Genomic DNA, 24,442 nt, shown 5'->3' with positions numbered 1-24,442 from the left:
CTCAACCTATCATATACATTATCAAAGGATACTTACATACTAATATCAGTTTACATGATCCTGCTGTTTTTGAAAAAAAAAATTAAAGATCTTTTAATATATTGTCTCATGTAAAATATTGATCCCCTTATGTATTCCTACCCTACCCTGGGATCATGACTTGAAAAAACCTGAATCTATACTATATGAGCATGCTTCCATAATACTATTATGACTAATCATGGCTTAGCTGTTCATGAGATGAAGATTTGTACAGATTTTTTCCTAATTATTCTCATGTAAAACTTTTACCACCATTGTTGCCCATTGTTGCCTACTCCATCTCCAGGGGCCATGATTTAAACGAACTTGAATTTACAGCTATCACTTTTGATGTTTTTCCCTTGATTATCCTCTTCCAAGAGATTGTTGCCTTTTATTTGAACAAATTTGAATTCCTTTCACACAAGGATGCTTAGTGCCGAGCTAAGATGAAATTGACCAGTGGTCCTGGAGAAGCAATCGTCAAAATGTGTAAAGTTTACAACGACGACAGCAGACAATGGAAAAAAAGCTCATACATGTATGCGTCTTTGGCTCTGGTGAGCTGAAACGACTGGAAAGCAGATAATGCAATCGCCAATTTAGGTAATGTAAAATTAAGACCTCTAGTAAAAAACTTTATTTTACAAAAATATAATTTCGAGGTACTTGCAATTTCAAATAGTTTTAAAAGTATATTCTTATTTGTTTATGCATTGTAAATTATACACTTAACCTCAGGACCATAAACTGAGAGCAGACGTAAGTCAGAATTTTGATTTTGAATACTGTAGGTTAAATAAAAGAAATTGCAGGTTTGTATAATATTCAAATATAAGCACACAGAAGTTACATGTAAATTAATTTGAAATTCTGACAAGTCTGTTTTCAGTTTATAGCCTAATCACAATCTCATTTTATTTCCAGTTTGGATAGCTATATGAGTAGTGTATAATGTAATTTTTCAAGTAAACATGATTTCTGCAAAGCCGTGCGTGTAAAAAGTCTTCTGTTAATCTTTTTTGATAATGCAATTTCAAAGGAAATCAAACGTTGCAGTGACTTCTTCCCCAGTATGCATTTTGGAGGTAACCTTTATTTCAGTTCCGGCAATTTCCATTTTTGTACTGATATAAACCCTCTCAGGCCAAACACCATCATTACACTTAACCTCAATCACACCAAGCTGGCGACATCCCACATCATCTATATACATAGGAGACTCTCTATCGGATACAAATACACGTAAACGCAGGGGTCTGTAGCGACCCAGCTTTCTAAATTCATCAACAAACGACATACTGCTACTTATTTCTTTCACCTCTCCAAGTGAAACTATTTGTCCTACAGTAAAGAACTTTTGGAAAACGTCACTGCAATAGCATTCTCCTTCAATAATAGTTAATTTTGATTCTGGATGCATGGATTTGTCGAAAGGTTCGCAAATATCTTCACCGTGCGTATATCGACATATTCGAGAACAAATCACATCGGGGTCGTGGCCATAGAGAACTGCACCCTTGACAACAGCTTATCCTGCATCCAATGGAATGATAAACTTCCTTTCAGGAAAAGCGTTTTTCATGGCAAAGTTGACAATGGTACTATCGGCGAATCCCCCGACCATTACTATGCCAGTCAGATCTCTGCAGCATTTGTCATCAAAAATATCTCCTATGTGAGAAATGATGTCATCCACTGATTTCTGAAAAAATGACCTAAATAAGGAATGTTCAATACTTAGTTTGTCTCCGACGAAAGAAACGGCACTGTTATGCGGAGAAGCTTTAATCCTGTCTTGTAATGTAGTGCCATAATTTTCCCATAGAACATCCACAAAGCCTACAGGAACTTTAAGGACAACTCTCAACGTAGAATCAACATCGATGGTCCTCTTTTTAAATTCAAATGTCCGTAAGAACTCTAAATACTCCGACCTGCATTCGTGTTTCAAGCTTTTTATGACTTCAGACCCTAGTAAGTCATTGATGAAATGGAGGAAGCATTTATCTACATGGGTTCCTCCCCAGTTTCCACCACACACCTTGTAAATTGTTTTCATTTTTCCATCCTCTGTTGTTTCTTGAACCGCAATATCTACTGTCCCACCTGCAAAAAGCAAGGAAACTACGGCTTTACAGAATAAGTGCAAAATTCAATTCAAAAATAAATACCATTGATAAACATGTTTAAAAAGACCAACACCATGCAAATGTTTTTGTTGTTAATGTCTGTTAATAATCATCTTTATAAACTCAAATCAAAACACTAAATATCAGAATACAGATTTTGCTGTAAAATCTAAATTTCATCATTTGTCTTCTTTTATTTGCTTAACTAAATTCTATCTAGAGTTGTTACGTCCACTCCAATACACCTCGTTCAACATCGGAGAATTTACAACAATCTTAAATCTTTCAGACACCAAATTTTTACATTTAAATCAATATTTTAGTAATTTATATCATGTTAGAGATAAAAGAATATTTTTTCTGCGAAAGACTCTAAGTGAGCATCTTGTAACTTCACTAATGTCTTATCATAACCTGCAGGTGTTCTATTATTGGGTAATCTGGATCGATTTAGTGATATTACTTAAACTATTCACAAGTGTGTGTGAGTGACAGGAAATTGTGCTTATCACTAGTGTTAACGTCTGGACACAAATTCTATCAACGATTGATGCCAAATTCTTCGTATTTTAAAGTACAATGTGGATCTCAAATACAAATGCTGGTTAAAGAGATTCACTGTGTTTGGGATTCTGAACTTTGAAGGGAAAATGGTGAAAATCATGACAATCTGACGATCATGACTAGGAGCACACGGCGGATGTGACCGATCGACAGGAGATACTAACTCCTCCATGGCACCTGATCCCACCTTTGACATTTTGTAGAGTCCGTGTGTGCTCTGCCCCCAATATGTTTTGTTTCAATGGACTTTTGAGCTTGATTATTGTTCGTTATCTTCATATAGCGAGCAAAAACAAAAAACTTTACACTTCTAAATCTTTACTTGATTACCTAATGATATAATACAATAAAAGCATGGATTATTTTCTGCATTTTATGTTATACTCAGTAACAATCTACAGTGTACAATGAAAAAAGAGGTTTAGAATTGATACATTAAACAAAGGGGAGGTAAACACGTTCACGTACCAGTTCTTTACAGACAAGTTTTACAAAATATTGTAAAGGTATCCTATTTAGTGTGGTTGTTAATTTGAAAGACTAAGTAAATTTAACCTTTATCATGCTTTAATAAGAGAACAATTTCTGGACTCTCTTATTTGCTGTTGACACTGAAGACAAAGAAAAAATGGTTATAAACCTACATAGTCCCTTTGATACAATGAACAAAATCTCAGAGCACTTTTGATCATCAGAATACTTCTTTTCAATCACATTTTATTCCAGTGAAGAAATTAAAGTATTATGATAAACATATAAAAGACTTATTTTACCAGTAGCTTCTACATGTATTGTTTTTGCAACTTTATTTAATGTATATAAATACAGTATATTAACAAATCACAAGAAGTCAAACTTGGCGATTGTTTTATCGCCAGTACTCATTTTTGCCGACACTTGTATTTCCGTTCCTCCAATCTCCATTTCTATTGTACAGGTGAACTCCTCAGGCCACTTTTTCTTTGCGCATTCCACAGTTATTTCTCCTAAAAAACGGCATCCAACATCATAAATAAATCCAGGGTTTCTCCTATTCGAGACGTATACCTTAATTTTTAACGGTTTTTCACGCTGATACTGCCTTCCTTTATCTCGAAAGTCATAGTCTGTGGTGAAAGTTCGCTTATCACCGAGGGATACTTTTTCACCCTTTTCAAAGAACTTTTGAAAAATATTTTTGCAATACTTTTCTTTGTTAAATACAGTCAGATTACTGTAAGGATGCTCTCCTTCGATGAAAGGTTTACAAATATCATCCCCATATGTATAGCGACAGATTCGTGAACAAATAACATCAGGATTGTGCCCATATAGAACGGCTCCTTTGGCAACAGCAAGACCAGCTTCCATGGGAACAATGATACGTTTCCCTGGAAATGATTTCTTAAGTTTATCAATCACCATAGGACTTTCAGCATAGCCACCCACTACCACAATTCCAAGCAGTCCTTCACAGCTTGAGCTCTGTAAAATGTCTTGAAGGTGAGTTATTATGTCATTTAATGAATTTCTGAAAAATGTTCGGAAGACACTGATATTAATGTTCATTTTATCACTCGAACAGGTCACTGAGTTCATATAAGGAGACTGTTTAACAATTTCAGAAATGTTGCATTCTGTTTTTTCTTCACGAATTTCAAATAAAGATGGTGGAATTCTTATTTGAACAGGATGATTTGAGTGAGAATCAACTTTTCTTTTCTTTACTTCTAAAGTGCGCATTAGTTCCAGATAATCGGATCGGCAATTGTCTTTTAATTCATTTAGAACCTCTGCCCCCACTAGTTTAATCAGGAATTTGAGGAATTCTTCATCAACTCTGGTCCCTCCCCAAGGTCCACCGCACACCTCGGAAATTGACTTCACCTCTCCATTTTGTGTCGTTTCCTGAGCCGTAATATCCACAGTTCCTCCTGAAACAAAACTCTAAACTGCACCTGTATACAATTCCAGCGAGACAAATCGCGACAACACAATATAGCACGGTGATAAATTTGTTGGATAACCATTAAGCGTAAATTTGCAAATCCGCCTTTAATATTTTGTTGCATTTAATTAAATCATTAATTATATATACATGTAACCAATTAAAAATATAAGAATACAAAACTAAAGAGGCAAGATGACGCAAAAACATGAAAATTGAAAAAAAAATTAGAATTTTTTCATGGCTTATGCAAATTTTGTTCAATTTTCTAAAGAAGATTTCATAAAATTGCAGGTTTCGGGACCTAAAAAAATCTACTTTAACGGTGAACTCAATATTGTATGGCCAGCACGAAACTAATGCGTTATTTCTCCCTCCTGATTATTCATGTGCACAGAAAACATAAGTCATTATGGCCTGAAGTCTCTAAAAGTGGAATGATGATTGACCATGGATTTTGACGAGATCTGCAATTCACTCGATAGAATGTACTCAGATACCCGAGAAGTAAATATATAACGTGAAAATTTTACTGCTTTTTGGTTAGCTTAATCGTCGTATTGATTGAAAAACAGCAATATTTTTTTTTAATATATGATTAAATGATATGAACTCGTTAAGCAATTTACTTTGCCATCTTCCTTCATTGTTTACATTTGTTTAAATGCAGCAAAAAAGCGGGACTAAAATAAATATAACCAGTTGTATTGCCAGTAATTTGGAATTTCTTGATCTATTTTTGGTCGGATGTGGAATAAAAATAAATGTTAAATTCATATGGAAGGTCGGGTGAAGGTGAACATAAATTTTCATAACTAACTGTATCATCTTGGTAGTTCTCGGTCACTTTTGGTCCAATGAAAAAAAAGGTTATGTTCTCCAGGAAGGTCTCGTGCAGGAAAACTTAACTAAGTATGATTTCTACAACGTTGTATATTAGTATATCATAGAGCTGGGAATTAAATTGATGTTATAAAAATTAACAAATAAAACTACATGTACTAATGATTTGTAAATGCATGTAGTTTGTAGCTATTGAGCGAGACAACATTTACATTTAATGAACTGTATATGAAATGAAGTTGAATTTTGTTTTGAATTTGTTAAAGTGAATTTAAATGTTCATGAAATTTTCAACAGTGCATTTTCATTTCAAAAAATCTATACCTGCTCAAACTAATCGTATTTTAAGAAAATACATGTTTTTATAATAAATTACGTAAACAATTCTGTAAAGTAACAATATTTGTTGAAAAGTGGATCGATGTTTTCTCCGTAAGTGCTTTAAATCCATGCACTTGATAATGAAGGGAAAATATCTTTTCATCATGTGATATTGAATTACAGGAGTCAAACGATATTTTTAAAAAAAACCTTTGAAAAAGTAACATAAATGACTCAAGAGACATAGGTTTTACAATTTTGATAGAGGCGTAACTTATAATGATACAATGTCGCTAGGATTGAAAGAGAACTCATTGCTTATTTTCAACCAAAATGCATCATCATCTGTAATCTGAACAGAAGTGAAGAAATATATAGACAATCTACTTGTAACATGAAAATGATAAAATAAAAACCATGTCTGTAATATGTCAAAATGCATGACAACATACCACCAAGATCGATGACCATAAATTTTTTCCCTCGTTCAAAAGTTCGAAGAACCAGTTCGTGGTGTTCACCTCCACTTTCGAATTTATCAATAGGGAGCAGACGACAGTACAAGGCGGCAGCTTCCGGTTCATAGGCTAACATTAACTGGTCATCATAAATACCAGCCTGTGCAATATTTAAGGGTAAGAATTTTTAACCAATTTGCTGAATCATACCAATGACCATTCATTAACAATATTAAACGGTTTAGATATACATTTGTTGTGGTTTTCTTTCTTGCTTTAGCTTTTTGTTTTATTTGGTGTTTTTTAATCATTATAGGGTTTTTTCAATTTTGTAAATAAAAATGATTAAAAATTATTATATTTTCTCTCAAACTACGTGAGTTATACCGTATTACATAATACTTTTTTGATTGATAATTGTTCTCACATAAATGTACAAAACCTTTTTTTTCTCTACCTCTTTAGCAGCTTCTCTTGTGAACTGTTTAGCAGAATCTGTCCAAATGGCGGGAACTGTTATAACCCAGAAGATACCGTCTGCTGTTATTGCGCCCAGCACGTTCTTTTCCTTTAGTTGTTGGAGTAAATGTTCTTTCAAATAACGAATGGCGTGAGAGATTATTGTCATATATGGCATCTTTTTACCATCCATGTCTTCTATTTCCATGTCCCTCTTCAATTCTGTAAAAAGATGGTCACTTCCGGTCTGATCTTTCGAAATATCCTAAAACGACAACTGTCATTTTGAACCTAATGTTTGCACAAATGAAAATAAACATAATGTATGAAAAGGAGAAAATTATGTATATTTAATCAAATATATTTCAGTGAACCCAATATTGTATATTTAAGAAAGGAGGGACAAATAATAATATGCCCTTTGTAATATGGTAATGTTAAGTCGTTAAATTCTGATACCAGTACATTCATGAGTGGTAATGTTTTATACCAGAGCATTCATGAGTTTCATCTTGAAGCGACTGAAGTAATACCATCCCTCGTGTTCTTCTGCTTCAGTCAATTCTGCGTACTTGTCTTCCGCTTTGTATCCAAAGCTATGAAAAGTTTGGTCTGGATTTAATAGAACTGTGGTTGGCGCCTTATATGAGATTCCGCCAGACTGTTCAGACGACCAATTGTTTGTGTAAATCTTCAAAGGATTTGTTTGGAAATCGTCTTTGAACGAGAATGCATACCCTGAATACGTCGAACCAAAGTCAATGGCTGCTACAAGTAGTTTTTCTCGTTTTTGATCCCCACCTTTCATTAAATGTAAAATTAAATTAAATTAAATTTCTGCGTCTGCCATATTTTTTTCATAAGCCTCATCCCTTTAGATAAGCTATTAAAGGACATACTACCAAAAACTGTTGGAATTTCGATGGACATTTATTGCGCTCCGTTGTTAGCTGACTTGTCTTTATATTCATATGAAGCAGAATTTATTCAAAAACTTCTATATGAGAAGAAATCACATGCTGTGGTCTTTAACTCGACATTCAGATATCTCGACGATGTTTTCTCAATTAACAATAGTTACTTACAATCATATATTGAGTCGATATATCCCAGTGAACTCCAAATAAAAGACTCCACAGAGTCTGTCACATCTGTTTCAATTTTTTTTCTGACTGTAGACTATAAAGACCATTTAACGACTAAATTCTATGACAAACAAGGTGACCTCAGTGCTATCCATCGCCACTTTCCTTATTAATGTTGTAATATTCCACCATCACCTGCATACTAGTATATTGTTTAACGTCTCCCACGTTCTTCGATACTCAAGAACATGCTTTGCGTACGATCAATTTTTAAGCCGAGGCAGGCAACTAATAGATAAATTGATGTTACAAGGATTTCAACAACCTCGTGTAAAGTCAGCATTTCGTAAATTCTATGGTTATCGAGACAATGACCTTGTTTGCAAATAAACCAATATCATTGTGTCGTATTTTGGCTGGCGTGTTTCATCGACGACGTATTATCAATTAACAATAGTTACTTCCATTCATGTGTCGACTCGATATATCCTAGGAAAATTGAAATAAAAGATACCACAGAGTCTAACGCATCTGTTTCATATTGGAATATTTTACTAGAAAAAAAAACGTTAATGGTAACCTAACAACAAAACTTTATGATAAACGTGATACCTATTGTCATCTTCCCTTATTTATGTAGAAATATACCCTTGTCACCTGCATATAGAGTTTATGTCTTCCCAGTTGATTCGATACTCAAGGGTATGTTCTACGAACGAACAATTTCTAAAACGAGGCAAGTTATTGACAGCAAGTTGATCAAACACGGATATCAATAGTCTCTTTCAAAGTCAATATTTCACAAAAAATGATAGTTTAAATATCACCTTCGGAGTACTTGTGTGTACAATTAGAATGTTTTTCAACAAAATTAAATGACCAATGACAACTGTCTTTGATGTCAAAAGGCATGGACTTTAATATACCATGGGGAATATTAACCTATTGCGACACGAGACCTTGATTTATCACATCGAAGGACCGGTCTCTACGTCCCGCAATGGGAATCGAACCCGCGACGCTTATAACATTACTCTTGGACGTAAATTATCTGAAATACGATTCGAGGACATTTAAAAAAAATTATAGTAAATAATAATGTACTAGTACTTATTATATGAAGCATATGGAGGGTGTGACCGGCGACAGGGTATCTTACTCCTCCATGGCACTTGATCCCACCTCTGATGTTTATAAAGGTCCGTGTTTGCTCTGCTTTAATTTTGTATTGTTTCAAATGAATGGACTTTTGAGTTTGATTACTGTTTGTTATCTTCATATTTCATGTAATTATTCTGCTAAAATAGCTTGAAGATCAATTTGCGTAGATAATAAATATTATGTAGAAAACACTATATTGCAACAAGGATAGGTCTGAAAATTTGATTGGTTCTTAGTAAGTGACGTCATATCTACCATATACTTCCTAAATTATTATTCTCTACGCTGTTTAAGTCTAAAAACATCGTTATAACGGTGGGATTGAACTTAGATTATCTTTTTGATATCTATTTTAAATATTAATTTAGAACACGACGGTATCAAACATACAGCATATTTTTGTCAAATTGAACTAGGTGTATCTTACTAGGTCATCAAAGTGAATATCAGTGCCGTATAAAATGTACTTCTCGGCAATTAGTTATTCCTTTGAATTAACTTAACTTTCTAAGGCAAAGATTAAATTGAAAAAGTCCAAAATTTTTAAATGTTTGATATTTAATTAACCATGTAAATACTTGATGCACAGTTTCTGCAATTAGTGTAAAAAGACACGTAAGAACGGGAGATTTCACTGTACTTGTTACCCCTTTTAAACTTTAATTTTCCTAATTCTAAGTGCACACTAGGAAATATGTTTTCGGTGAACCATGCTTTCATTTGCAAAGAACTGATTTTTTTTTTATGCAAACTTGTCTCGGGGTTATGAAATTTATAGGGTGCATTTGAGGAGTTGTCTTAAATAAAAGATTTTTTTATCTTGATAAAAAATAATTTAAGTAGCTCACCTTTCTTGGGGTTATGAAATTTATAGGGTGCATTTGAGGAGTTGTCTTAAATAAAAGATTTTTTTTATCTTGATAAAAAATAATTTAAGTAGCTCACCTTTCTTGGGATTTCCTTTTCCAGCCATTATTTTGTAGAAAACTAAAATTATGTATTTGGAAAATTAGCTTAGAAAAGAACATAAACACATATTTTCAGAATCGAATTATTATTCAAAATTAAACTCATTGCTTATGTTCAATTTTTACTAAAACGTGTCAAACTGTATTGATCTATGATCTATGTACATGAAGCAATATATATTGACTTGTTTGAAACAGAAAGTATCTCGATCAGACAGCATTGACGATGAATGTGGAAAGCCAGTGCAAGGATTGACGATTCTCAGTATGCTCATTCGCCATCTAAAGGAAGATCTCTACGGGCGACTAAGTTTGAGGGGAATACTTGTTCGAGATCAGGATATTTTATGGGTGTTGACAGTTCCTGCCATTTGGTCAGATGCCGCTAAACAGTTCACAAGGAAAGCTGCAGAACAGGTAGTAAAATTTTGAAAGCTATTTGGCTGTTAAATACTTCCTTTGAAAACTGTCACCTACTTACAAAACATATTGTAAATTTGTTATATAAATCATCCCTCAGCATCAATTTTTACCTCAGAGTCGATGTTGGATGTAAAAAAAAACTCTCTCTCTCTCTCTCTCTCTCTCTCTCTCTCAAACACACACACATACGCAAACACCCTCTCTCATACACACACACACACACACACACACCCTCACACACACACACTGTAGCGAGTTAATATTGAATTAATTCTGTCAATTTGAAGGCAGGGATAAAGGCTGTTGATATGATATTTGTGTATGAACCGGAAGCAGCAGCCCTCTATTGTCGATTACAGAATATGCATATCATAGATGATGCAACAGATCACACAGATTCAGATAACAAAACATCCCTTACGGAACGAAAAATCTTGGTATTTGATGTAGGAGGTAAGAGAAATATAAATTTTTTGTGTAACTCTAAAGTCATGGGTTTTTGAGAGACAATGAAGTTTCCTTGAAAAGATCACCACTGTTTTTGACTTAAATGAAACTTCCTGGTCTTTCCAACGGTGTGCAAAAATTTTAAATTAGGCATCTGTAAAAACGTTTTATCTACTTCCAGGTGGTACAACCGATATCAGCGTGATGGACATAAAGAGTGACAAAGAGATTAACATTGTAGAACAAGCTAGCGGAGGTCCCTTTGGAGGAACCGCCATCAATGAACGTTTTTGCAATTGGATGAGTGAAATATTTGGAGAAGAGAATATGAAGACATTTCAAACAAACAATAGATCAGATTATATGCAATTACTGAGAGACTTTGAACAAAAGAAGCGCCCTATTGACCCAAAGGAAGACAAACCGTTATGCTTACAAATTCCACCATCCCTTAAAAAACTTGCAGAAAAATCATGGGATTGCAATTTGGAAAATTACTTCAAAAATCTTGGAAGTTTTCCCGATGTTCAGGTCAAAAAACGGGGGAAACTTTTCATATCTTCCTCGTTTTTATTGAAAAATTTCGTTTTACCTATTGCTAACAACGTCTTAGCAGAAATGGAGCGGATTCTCGCAAAGCATGGTGATATCAGCTGTGTGATAGCTGTGGGAGGAATAGCTCAATCCGCTGCCATGACTACAGAAATCCGAAAATATGCTAAAAATATACCTGTCTATGTTCCTTTTGATTCATCAGTTGCCGTTCTTAACGGAGCAGTGCTATATGGACATGAAAACAATGTGATAAAAGCACGTGTCTGTAGGTATTCTTACGGAATCCAAACCATAAGACTCTTTATAGAGGGAGACGACGAAAGTAAGGCAAGAAGGCGACACCTGGTGTAAACATTGCTTTAGATCACTCTACAATGCAGGTGATATGATCAAACTCGGTGATGTTCGTCCATATGAACTAGAGGAATCTTTTCATGATGAGGACAGGAAAAATAAGCGATTCCAGCCGATTCGGTGTGTTCTTTTTCGATCTGAAAAGAAACATCCGAGATACATCACAGAGGAAGGGTGTTGCGAGACAGGAACAATAGAAATTGAACCTCCAGAAAAGGGTTTTCCTTTTCATTACGAGTGTACTGTTGAACTAGAGTTTGCTGGCACAGAAATAATTGCTCGCCTGAAAGATAGTGAAAGAATTAAAACCATTCGGCTTGACTTTTTAAGCTAATTTTCAGTTTTGGAGACTACAATTTTCAAGTCAATGTAAACAATACATGCATAGATGCTGTACAATAATGATTTAAAACACAAAAATAAATTGATTACCTTTTTATCGTCAATAGAGCTCACGGCAGGTGTTACCGGTCAACAGGGGATGCATACTCCTCCAAAGCAGTTGATTCCACCTCTGGAATTTCCAGAGGTCCGTGTTTTTTCCATTTTCACAGATTTGTATTTTATAGATTTTTTAAAATCGATCACTATTCTTTTTCTTCACCTTTTGCATAAAAACATTTGCTTTACGTATGATAAAATTTTTGTTCCGTTGAAAATTTCATTTTTAAATGCTCTATTAAAACCAAATACTTTAATTTAAAAATGAATGAGATTTTTTCAAACTGAAATAGAAACCAAAACTTTTAGATTTTTAAACAGAATGGTTTCTTCGCTTTACATTTTTCAAAATTATTTTATTGAATTAATGTTTTAAATTCATTCTAAAATATTCAAAATTTGAAAATGAAACGGGTCAAGAACAGAAGATAAAGAAAGAGTCTCGCTATTCAAGGGTTAAACTCTGTAGTAAATGTAAACTTACTGGGGTTTTTTTTTTCAATTTGACCCACCGATTTCTATATAGGTAAAGCATGATATTTTTTTTAATTTGGTTACAATATTTAAAATACTTTTTTCCGCCTTGGTTGATTTTCGTTTTTTAGAAATTCTTCCAAACAATGCTTTTATTTTAACTTTCGTGGGGTAGTAGCATGGCCGCAGATCTTCAACTCAATGGAATACTTTCTTTGTCATCCTCAAGTCGAGAGCCATCCAAAATGCTTTTATCATGCATATTTTTCATTGGAGCAAGGACACACTCCCCAAATATCATAATATAAGAAGATACTGCAAAAATGTTTATATCTATCCTTCCAGGGAATTTAGAAACCATTTGGTGTCTTCAAAGCTTTTTATGAGAGTGTTTTATCTGATTTAACATAATTATGCAAAACACACTGAAAAAGTCTTCTGCTATTCCTTTTGATAACACATTTTGTAAAGTACATGCTCAAGCACATTCATCTTGAAAAACTAAGCCAAATTAGGTCGAAAAAATTCAACCACCTTTCGCATTTAGTCAGGAACATCAAGGACATATAAAGAAAACAAAGTTTTAAAATAGTGATGAATGTTGATGAGAACAAATTAATCACAATATCATTGAACAATGATATCCCTAAACATAACACACATGGATTCCTAAACATAAACACAAAATATTTTATTATTTATTTTTTCATCTGAGAGCAGAAACTCGATTTACAGGTAATATGTATTTTATAAGAAAGAGTGAAAAATACCTCATATAAATAAACTAAATGAACAAGCATTCTGAGAGTATTGCATTAGCAATACTAATCCCCTACCGGTAAGTGTAATCTGGTTCCCATCAAAAATTTAAAATGTTGTAATTCCGTCAAAAAAATCATTAAAGCGGAACGTAGCATAAACTTAATTTGTAACTCATCAAGATACACTTACATACCAAAAATCAGCTCAATATCTGCAAGCGTTTAGACAAAAAGTGCGAAAAACCTTTGAAAATTAAAAGGGCTGTAATTCCCTCAAAAATCAATGAAGCGGAACGAAATTCAAACTTGATCTGTAACTTATCAATATACACTCACAGACTAAAATCAGCTCAATATCTGTAAGCGTTTAGAAAAAAAGTGCGGAAAACCAAGTGGGACAGACTGACAGACAGACAGAGGGACAGACGGACAGACAGACAGACGGACGGACAGACTCCGAGGAAACCTATAGTCTCCCCCGGTTTCACCGGTAGGGGACTAAAAAGGTGAAGACAATGAACAGTGATCGATCTCAAAATAATACAAACAATACAAATCTGTGAACAGGGCATAAAATACGGACTCCCAAAAATTTCAGAGGTGGGACCAGGTGCCTAAGAGGAGTAAGCACCCCCTGTCAACCGATAAAACTCGCCGTGAGCTATATGTATTGATCAGGTGAACGGAGCATTCCGTAGTCAAATTAAGTGTAAAAAGAAACACGACAGCCAAAATACGACCCAATGATGTTATATTTGTAAATAAGCTCATTATAACGACCGTAAACTCTATGAAATGCCCTACAAACGAGACTGTTGAAATCCCTGTAACATCAACTTAACTGTCAGTAGTCTGCCTCTCAGAGCTTGCTCTTGAGTATCGAATAAGTTGAGATGTGCAAACACCATATGCAGGTGAAAACGGAATATTAAAGTAAGAAAAAAATTCGTATACTGTAACAGATTATGACATTAATATTGTCAAGTATACCTTTCCATATTTGCCAGGTATTATAAGATTTTTGCATTTCAAAATTCTGGCTTGCAATATAGTTTTCAACCCTATATATCTTTGCTGTATAAGTGAAACAGAAGTTCCAGCAAGCTTGGGAGTTTGACATTTTTTTCAAACATGAAAAAATATATTGTTTTGGGCCATTTTTAAAAAAAATTATTTGGTTGCCCTATCCAGACCGACTGGCTAAAAATGGCCCGACTCGTAACTTTTTTAACCCCCAGAAAGCAATTATTTTTTATGCTTTCCGGAAAATAGATTTTGAAAATTTAGCATTGATTTTGAAATTTTCTTTAAAAAATTCTCATCTACCTACCGACTCAGTTTTCTCATCCTAAGTCGGGAGATAGCAAGCAAACATTATTTTAAAGTTAGCCTTGTATATAAGATCAAAACATTGACAACCCTGTTACCTTTAGACATAGGAAAGTCACCTACAGTGTAATGAAAATGTTAATTACCTTAAAACCAACTATTTCAAAGTTGTTTTATATATAAGCATGCTGAGATCATTCCTTATAGGGATACCTTTTCACAGTAAACAAGTTGAATTGTCTCAACTTGATGTTTACAGAAAGAACAGCAATCTAACGATACAGCACGCACTGATTACACTGAACACGAAACATAATATTCCAAAACATAAACACAAAACTTGGGTTGAGAACAATAAATGTAATGCTTTATTCAAGTCATAAATGAGGGATCATTAAAATGCTTATATTACTTGATAACTCTAGAGACAAGACAATATTAAGAAATTTATTGAATAAGACTTTTTTTGATTTTATGCCAAATTACTTGAAACCACGCCAAAAGAACTACGATTGATGCCTTTTTATTGCAATACTTTATTTAACTTATTTAAATACCATACCTTCGAAATTTCAAAACAGAGGATAAATGTCTTTTCCTTCCTGGAAGAAATGTGCAAAATATAAAAACAAACTAGTAAACTAATTGTTCACAGAACAATTAGAGGTCTTTCCACCTTTTTAAGTGTTTTCTTGTCATTTGGGCTGGAAAAAAAAGAAGAAAAATGCAATAAATGCCAAAAAAATGCTCCTCCAGCTGGGATCAAACTCAAAACCCTTGATTTGAGAGGCAGGTGCGCTAACCACTGCGCTACGCATTCGGATAGAATCGATTAGTTAATTGTATAAGACTATAGAAGAAATGCAAGCGTATTTTTAGAATCGGTAGGGGAAGAAAGAAGTTCCGTAAAAGGAAATAGTTCCTGAATTTGCAAGCAGTATATGAAATAGTAAGGGACGGGTGCATGAGAAAACGTTAACACTGTTCCCTAATGGAAATGTATTAATGGACTGTAGCCCGATTCATCGATATTGTGAGCATGCTGAATTTTTTGTAAATAGCTTTGTTGTAAGCTTAAAAGATCGGGTTCGGATTTTAACATTGCTGACTGAATATCCTGAAATAAATATGAAACATTTCAATAAGCATTTCTATGGGTTAAATTAAATATGTGTATCACAAATTAAACTCCCAACATGCATTTTTAGAAGGGAAACACGACAATGAAAGCGAGAATTGTTTTTAATATACCGAAAATCGCTATTTCTGGAAAATGATTAATTCTAAATAAAAATCAAATAAATTCCAAATGTAAAAGAAAGAGAGAATGCTTGGTATTAAAATGTCGTATCATATCAGGAGAATCGGATGCTACTAACGATGTCTGAAGAAATGGCCGATAAAAGGTTTAGATCATTTCTTCGTTCACCTGCACTTTAATTTCAAACACAACAGAACTTGTAGTTTTTGCCGTGAAACTTCAAGACTTCTGTAAAATTACAGGACTCACCGTAAAACTCTCCAGAAAGTTTTTCTGAGGTCTATACTACATTTGTACCAAATTTGGTGTCGATCCGAGGTCTGGTTTGAATTCTAAAGTTATATTCTACGTTCTTGTTGATGTGATTTTTTTTTCAAGAAGGGGGAGGGGATGAAATATTTATTTTATGCCTCTTTTAAACTAAGAATTGTAACTACTTCTACATCCTTATGACTTATTGTGACCTTTGGGTCAAGGTCAAAGGCCAAGGTCATTACAAAAAAAAACGAAACAAACCCAAAAAAAACAACAGCAAACAAAAACAAAAACCAAGAAACCTTTACTTTCTATGTTTTTACCTGATACTGGAGCTAGATGCATGTCCTTTCTTTTTCATTTGACCCAATGTCAAGGTCAAAGGTCAAGATCAAAGTTCAAGGTCATTTTGGTGAATCGCTACATTTTACACATATATAAGGAATTTCTTATGTTTTTAAATGACCTTGACCTATATTTCAAGGTCAAAGGTCAAATATGCCGATTGGTCCCATGTCTCTTGGATACACCGTTTTAAAAAAAAGTTCATTAAATGTAAGCAGCGTAAACTTTCAGGGGCAGTAACTCATACAAGGGACCAAAGAATACTTTCGCAATGATAGAATGAAGAGAGTACTAAATGAGTCGAAGACACTGATGAAGGTTTGGAATCTCTACGGTTTACGGTTTCGGAGGAGTAGCGATAACAATCTTTTATTGCGAAAGGTGTAATAACTCTTGGAGGGGTCAAAGTTCATATACGCAGGGTCAACTGCAAAAATCTTTTAAGGAGTACATTCTCATGGACTATAAATCTTTTCGATAAATCTTGAAACTCAAAATCACACTTGGCGGAAAAATAATAATAATAAACAGAACAATTTCAATAGGTCTTTCCACAGAAAGGTGGAAAGCCCTAATTAATCTTCAAGAAATTTCCTACCATTGTTAAAGTATATATTTACCATGTATTTATTTTGCTAGAAATTTGGAAGGTTCCAAATAGTTGGCCATCGATAAGATTTTGAATCGAATCCAATAAGAAATGCGTTTGTTGAATTTATATTTGTACCTTTGTCAAACTATACACAATGCGTCTAACTGAGTATTTGAAGTCAAATTTTTAAGGACATATGTTTTAAACATATCTTAATGACAATATGTCAATGGGATTGAACACAAGTTCCGAAAACTTAGGTAGTCCTCTCCCCATATATACAATCTGAATAGCCATGCAACATTTGCTAAAACAATTCGGATGCATAGACTGGTATATATTTTTTATATGATGCATATATCAAATCTCTAAAATATTTAAAATCTGTTGACTTTTATTCCCTTTTGCCATCACCCTTGTAAATCTATGCAATTTTTTTTTATTAGATTGTAGGACATAATTGAGAAACTTTGAATAAAAAATGAAACTGAATACGACTAAACGTTTTCAATATATATATATATATATATATATATATATATATATATATATATATATATACAAACTTTTTTGTAGATTTGTCCTTTAAAAAGAAAACATAGTTTGGTATTTAAAATAAATCAATCTCTTTTCCACAAATATACATCAATTTGATATTTAGCGTGTTCAGCGAAGCAAAACTGGTTAGGATCACTGAGAAATGCTTTGTATCTTGCGTTTAAATTTCAAAAAGGTATTGATGCCAAAAAGCAAGATTATTAGCATTGATAGCCGAAAAAATGTTTACAGTTATCCATAGATTAAAAACTTTAGTGAAAGGATTCAAAGATAGATAAAAACGTAATTAATGTATACACATACAATGCTTTTTTGTGGGCTTCGGTATGTTTTATTTTTAAATCTGAAAGACACTTGAAGTATAAAGATTAATTATGAAAATAACAAACCCTTAACTTCTTTTAGTTATACTACAGGACCAATATGCTCTAGTCACAGCTAACAAAGCAGGTTACATCATTGTCTTTGATTCTAAGGCTCATTATTTTAATTGTATTTTAGAGGAACTTGGGTTTAATTCAACAAGCAGTAATCAAATTACAGTCATTGTTCCCTTACTAAGGAGGAAATTCTTCAAAATCATAGGTCAGTTTTAAATATTTTTAATATTGCAAACAATCAAATTGAATTTGAATTACCATACCTATACTGGATTCCTTTACTACATAAAAATCCTTACAAGCAAAGATACAGAGCGGGTTCCAGTAAATGTTCTACCAAGTCTCTTTCTTTACTCTCACTAAAATATTAACAGTAGTGAAGGAGAAACTTCAGGAGTAGTGTATAATAATTTATTCGAGAAGTGATGGATACTTCAAAACTCCAAGGACCTTTTAAAAAAAATTGAAATAATAAAATTTTACCAAAATCAATAACACCAAACGTTGAAAACGTACGACTTTTCAACACTTTATACAACCATTTTCCGCGGTATTTAAGTCCAGGCTTTTTGACGTCATTGATCGACAGCTGATTTTAGGCAAAATGTACAAGACGACAAAGAGGGACTATCAATAGATATTTTCTAAAGGTTGCTGAATATAAGAGCTCATTTATTACTCTTGGTTATCTTTTTACTCGCACCAGGGGCAGGACATCTTATGAGTATTTAAATAAAAGCAAAATATAACTGGACACACTTTATGACAAACACGATTTCTCGGTAGGTAGATATTAATATGTGTTCTTACTATTTGTCAGTGAAATGTCTGCAGCTTAAAATTGTTAGGTATAAGCTTTCGTGAATCCAAGAGAAATTATAATACAAGTATTTCATTTGAGGGTAATTGTGTAATCAATCATGTTGACTAATCAATCAATAAATCAATCATTACATGATTTAGATTTTTCAATAAGATGATGGATTATGAATTTTGTGTTTCATATTTGGATAAGGAAATATTTATTCAGCAGAAACAGAAAAAAAATAAAATTGTCCACATATTTTCACTTCCCTTCAAATACTGCAAATTACACGTAGAAAAGGCATTTTATGATGCTAAGAAAAATGAAATTACTGGGTAGAAGTAAATACAAAACTTGCAACATGATATTTTTTGATTGCAATTGAATGAAATTTATGGAGATAACGAACAGTATTCAAGCTCAAAAGGCCATTCAAACAATACAAAATAGGAGCAGAGGAAACATGGACCTCTAAATCATCAGAGGTGGGATCAGGTGCCATGGAGGACTGAGCAGCCCCTGCCGACCGGTCACACCCGCCGTGTGCTCCTTGTCATGATCGGGAAATAACGGAAAAATCCGTCGACAATTTAGTGTGTAAATAATGGCCTAACAATTAGTATGAAAAACGTCAGTCAGCATTTGACTCAATGATAAATTGTATTTGCTGACAAGGTTATTGTATCGACAATAGAACTTACGAGACTGCTGATATTCTTGTTTCATCAACTTGTTTTTCAATAATTTACCCGGTTTTAGAAATTGTACATACGTAGAGCATGCTCTTGTGTATCGAATCAACTGAGAGATATAAACCCCGTATGCAGGTGATGAAAGTATATTGCTGCATAAGTAAGGGAAGATGACGATTGAAAAGTTAAAGTCATCACGTTTATCATAAAGCTTGGTTGTTAGATTACCACTAACGTCTTTTTCAAGTAAAATATTCAAATATGAAACAGATGTGTCAGACTCTGTGGTATTTAATGTCGAGTTGAAGGCCGCAGCAAGTGTTTTCTTTTTCGCGTATAGGATTTTGGACAAATTCTGCTTCATATGAATACAAAAAAAGACTGCTAATAACGGGGCGCAATTGGTACCCATGGGAATTCCAATAGATTGTTGGAAGACCTGGTCTCCAAAAACCACATAGATATTGTCAATTAGAAACTCAAACATCTTTTTAATGTCAACTTGTGTGTACAATCAGAATGTTTTTTAACAAAATAATTTTGCAAATGACCAATGATAAGGTAAGTAAATTTACGAGTTCCATTTTTATTGAAAAAGTAGCTGTCAATGATATCAAAAAGCCTGGATTTAATTTATCGTGGGGAATGGTTGTGCATAAAGTTGAGAAATCGTAAGTATTTAAGCTGTTGATTTTGGTAAAATCAATAATACCAGGAATGTTTCGGATATTTTCTTTTTGAAAATCCCACTCGTTTGAATATATAGATAATTTAAAAAAAAAACATGTTCTTGAACTATAGGTCGAAATTCTGACCTGTAAACCAAGATGACAAGTATAATCAGAAAACTGCCTTTGCAAATTAACGTGTTTTCAAGTGTAAAATATGGCCACGTGATACAGGTGTTTAAATTGTTCATAGAAAAAGGAATGAAACAGAAAAACAGGTTGAGTTGTTATTGATATAAATACACTGCTAAAAACATATGCATTAAGAATCTGATTAAATACAAAACAGCATGCAGTTATTCCTATTGCTTGCATTCTCGAAGGTCTTACCGAGTTGATAGAGAACATCTTGGTATACTTTCAATAGTCTCCTTTTCCAGATGCTTTAACTATTCTTTTGATGTTTTGTTTACTAAGTATCTAATACACTCTGTATATCAAAAATTTACGACTACAAAGTCAATTTGGAACTTTGCATTGTTTTAACGTAAATACATTTTAACAAGCACTGTTTCAAAGTTCAGAAAAATCCTATGTTGTAGACGAGTTTTGGTCTTTGAATTACATGCAGTTTACAGAGGTAAAAAACAATTAACATTACTTATTCTTCTAGTATATTTCAAACCTTCCATGGTTATTTTATTTTATAAATTGTCAAGGACAAATGTCAGGACCTTTACTTTTCTTACCTAGTATTTTTCCTGCAATAGGTTATCTAAATCTGCTAATTGTAATTGCATTACAACAATTATTCATTATCCCTTTGAATAGCGTGTAATAACAAATTTGGTGAATTCCGTGCCAACCCGGGATTTTTTGAGGATGTTTATGATATAATATGAACACTGGTTTTTTGTTTTGTTTTTTTTGTCCGGGGGAATTGAATTTAGTCTAGCTGTCTGTCAGTCCATCTGTCTGCCTGTCATTCTATCTGTGTGTAACACTGAAGATATCTCAAGAAGCCTTTGAGTATTTGCAATGATTTTTTTTATACCACAACTCCGTATGGCCTGAAGAAGACCCCTTTTGATTTTGAGGTCAAACGATTTAAGGTCAAAGTCAATAATTCATACATTCTGTTTGTGTGTAACACTTTTGTTTCAAGATCCCTATTTCTTTTGAGGCCAAACGATTAAGGGTCAAGGTCATAAATTTATTCATTCTGTTTGTTTGTAACACTTTCGTTTCTGGGCGATTTCTTTAAAAGTCTTTGAGCTTTTGCAAGGAAAATTTATAAAGCAACTCCTTAAAGTCTAAAGAAGACCTCTATTAGTTTTTTAGATCAAAAGGTCATAGGTTTAGGTCATAAATTCATACATTCTGTCTGTGTAACATCTGCATTTCCTGGCGATATCTTTTAAAGTAGTTGAGCTATTGCAATGAAATTTTATATTACAATTTCTTTTGGTCTAAAAAAGATTCTTTTGATTTTGAGGTCAAAAGGTTAAAGTTCAAGGTAAAAAAAAAAACATTACAGATAACATTGTCCAGATTATAACTTTAGTTTTCGTTGAGCTTTTCAATAAAATTTAATATTACGATTCACTTTGACATAAATGTCAGAAATCAAGGTCATAAATTCATATATTCTGTTTGTTTGTAGCACTTTAGTTTCCGAATGATATCTTAAAACGTGTTTGAGCTTCTGCAATGACATTATGTATCATAGCAACTCCCTATGGCCTAAAGGAGAACCCTATCGATTTTGAGGTCTACAGGTCAGAGATCAAGGTAATAAATTCATACATCCTGCAGTGTAACACTTTTGTCCAAACTATATTTAAAAATGCCTGTGAGATTTTGCAATGATATTTTATATTACAACTACCCATGACCTTAAAAAAACACATTGATTTTTTTTTCTGTAAGATTTAGCAATGAAACATTTGGCCATGGATTTCTTAACTTTAAAAAGACTCTTATTGAGTTTAAGGTCAAAAGTTTAAAGATCAAGATTGACCTTTTTTTTAATTTCTCCATCTGCAAACTTTTTCCAGTTTTTCCACTCTCTTCTTTTTTCCTTAATCGGGGGACACAAATTCTCAGAATTAGCTTGTTCGTTTTATTTTTTCCTATCAATATTTATTAGGTTTCAGTTACATTCTCCAAGCATACCCTTCTTTATTGCTTTTACAATCGGTTTTTATTTGAGCATGCTGACTGAAAGAGCCTTTAAATTGCATATATATGATCTAACGATTATATTTCAGGAAGTCCTTTTAAACTTTTTAAAGTAATTTTAGTTTTTTCATTGAAGATGTTTTAATCATTATGTTTTCATTCGGGAATGGATCGCAGTAGGAAACGCATTTTAATACTACAGTGAAAGTAATAGAGTTAAAAGTATTGATTCAACAAATTAGTCTGGTTGTTTTGTTACGTAGACGATTCTCTCCATATATTTTTAATATAACCGGAAGATATATATATGTTTTATTTTCATTCCAACTGTTGACAAACTTCGGTTTGACATAAACATACTTTACGCACTACTGTGCTATAAAGATTGTTAGTGTCGGTTTGGTTTTGGACATCATACGTAACGTCTTTTTCAATAAAAATCGATATATGCGTACCTTGTCATTGGTCATCTGTAAAATTATTTTGTTAAAAATCATTCTGATTGTACACACAAGTACTCCGAAGTTGATATTAAAAAGATGCTTGAGTTTTTGATTGTCAATATCTATCTATGGCGATCATGTCTTCCAACAATTCAAATGGGTCCTAATTGCGCCCCGTTATAAGCAGACCTATTTGAAACAGAATTTATTGAAAAACATCTACATGAAAAGGAGATTCATTTGCATTCTTTTGTTAACTCGACATACTGTATCCTTTCGAACTCGAAATAAAAGACGCACTGAGTCTCATACATTTGTTTCATATTTGGACATTTTACCAGAGAAAGGTATTATGGCAAACTAACAATAAAACTTTATCATAAACGTGATGACTTTTGTCGTCAACTTCCTTATGTAGCAATGTACCATTATTACCTGCATATGGAGTAGTTTGTCTCCTAGTTGATTCGATACGCAAGAGCATGGTCTACTTACGAACAATTTCTGAAACGAGGCAAGCTATTGACAAATAAGTTGATGATACAAGGATATTAACAGTCTCATATAAAGCCAACGTTTAGCAAATTCTATGGTCGATTCAATGACTTTGTTAGCACATACAATCTATCGTTAAGTCGAATGTTGACTGTTTTTTATACAAATTTTATTTTCAAACTGAATTGTCTACGGATTTTACCGTTTGTCCGATCATGACAAAAAGAACACAGCGTGTGTGACCGACGGTCGAGAGGGGATGCTTACTCCTCCATGGCACCTGATTTTACCTCACCGTGACAAAGAAAATATTAATATTCTGATCACTCCAACCCCAAAGCAATTAAGGGAGTATGGTACTGACAAGTCCTAATTTCAGAGTAATTAAAACTCTAAAACATCCACATAAAATGAAAGAAGTACCTTTATATATTTCATAAAATATTATAAGAAAAGGTTCTAGTGAGTAGATCTAAAATTATGACGCACTAAAATAAGGGGGGTAACTCTGTATGATAAAGTGATATTTTTATAACCAATTTTTAAAAAATTGAGAACAATAATAAAAACAACATAAAAATATTTTTTTTGAAAAAGATGTCATCCACAATGTTGAAATTTTAATTTCAAAACAAAATAGTGCAAGAAAAAAGCCAAAAAGACAAATTAATTTTGGTTCATTTATATCATGACAATTTATTGGGAAAATGGGTTCATGTAAATGTACAACGTATTTTTCAATAATGAAAGAATAATTAAAAGTTTGATATCTTATGATATATTTATAGTGATTTGCTTGCTTTACAAATTGCTAATAAAAAAAATTATAATGTTAGTGTGTAGTTTTGGAGTAATGTGCTCCCGAATTTCCTGTCCCGAATTTCCTCTGCTCAAAAAGCTGTTATAAAATGTTAAAATAATGAGATTGCAATTTATTTACTTGCTTATAGTTTCTAACTCTCCTGATTCTGTCGTTTTAAACTCAATTTTTTTTTTATAGTTGTTATTTTTCTCTTGTGACACGGCGGGCAATGCTTTTCACCA

At 33.2% G+C, this 24,442-nt stretch overlaps 2 protein-coding genes and 1 pseudogene across 2 annotated transcripts; 1 reads left to right on the top strand and 2 right to left on the bottom strand.

Moving 5' to 3' along the window:
* Positions 1-1,526: 1,526 nt before the first annotated feature.
* Positions 1,527-2,160, bottom strand: LOC133189737 (heat shock 70 kDa protein 12A-like). Its single transcript, XM_061325138.1, has one exon. The coding sequence runs from the start codon at positions 2,081-2,083 to the stop codon at positions 1,553-1,555; it is 531 nt and encodes a 176-aa protein (XP_061181122.1). The 5' UTR covers positions 2,084-2,160; the 3' UTR covers positions 1,527-1,552.
* A 1,396-nt stretch (positions 2,161-3,556) lies between these two features.
* Positions 3,557-7,545, bottom strand: LOC133189738 (heat shock 70 kDa protein 12A-like). Its single transcript, XM_061325139.1, has 4 exons — positions 7,216-7,545; positions 6,724-6,990; positions 6,261-6,426; positions 3,557-4,630 (listed from the first exon to the last, which is right to left on the bottom strand). Exons 1-4 carry the CDS (start codon positions 7,531-7,533, stop codon positions 3,558-3,560), a joined length of 1,824 nt encoding a protein of 607 aa, XP_061181123.1. The 5' UTR covers positions 7,534-7,545; the 3' UTR covers position 3,557.
* A 2,559-nt stretch (positions 7,546-10,104) lies between these two features.
* On the top strand, positions 10,105-12,125 carry LOC133189666 (heat shock 70 kDa protein 12A-like; annotated as a pseudogene).
* The last annotated feature ends 12,317 nt before the right edge of the window (positions 12,126-24,442 follow it).

This window comes from Saccostrea echinata, unplaced genomic scaffold (assembly GCF_033153115.1).
Source record: "Saccostrea echinata isolate AGI-Se365-2 ecotype Australia unplaced genomic scaffold, CSIRO_AGI_Sech_v1 ptg000019l, whole genome shotgun sequence".
Lineage (NCBI taxonomy): Eukaryota > Metazoa > Mollusca > Bivalvia > Ostreida > Ostreidae > Saccostrea > Saccostrea echinata.
Note: the sequence above shows the minus strand (reverse complement) of the source record. Positions and strands in the feature narration are given on the sequence as shown.

What these genes read in the sequence shown, in the direction of transcription:
- LOC133189737 (XM_061325138.1), bottom strand. Translation starts at nt 2,083, where the DNA reads ATGAAAACAATTTACAAGGTGTGTGGTGGAAACTGGGGAGGAACCCAT.
- LOC133189738 (XM_061325139.1), bottom strand. Translation starts at nt 7,533, where the DNA reads ATGAAAGGTGGGGATCAAAAACGAGAAAAACTACTTGTAGCAGCCATT. An exon ending in TGAAACTCATGAATGCTCTG is followed by an intron (nt 6,991 to 7,215) that starts GTATAAAACATT and finishes TTGTCGTTTTAG; the next exon opens with GATATTTCGAAAGATCAGAC. An exon ending in CAAGAGAAGCTGCTAAAGAG is followed by an intron (nt 6,427 to 6,723) that starts GTAGAGAAAAAA and finishes AATATTGCACAG; the next exon opens with GCTGGTATTTATGATGACCA.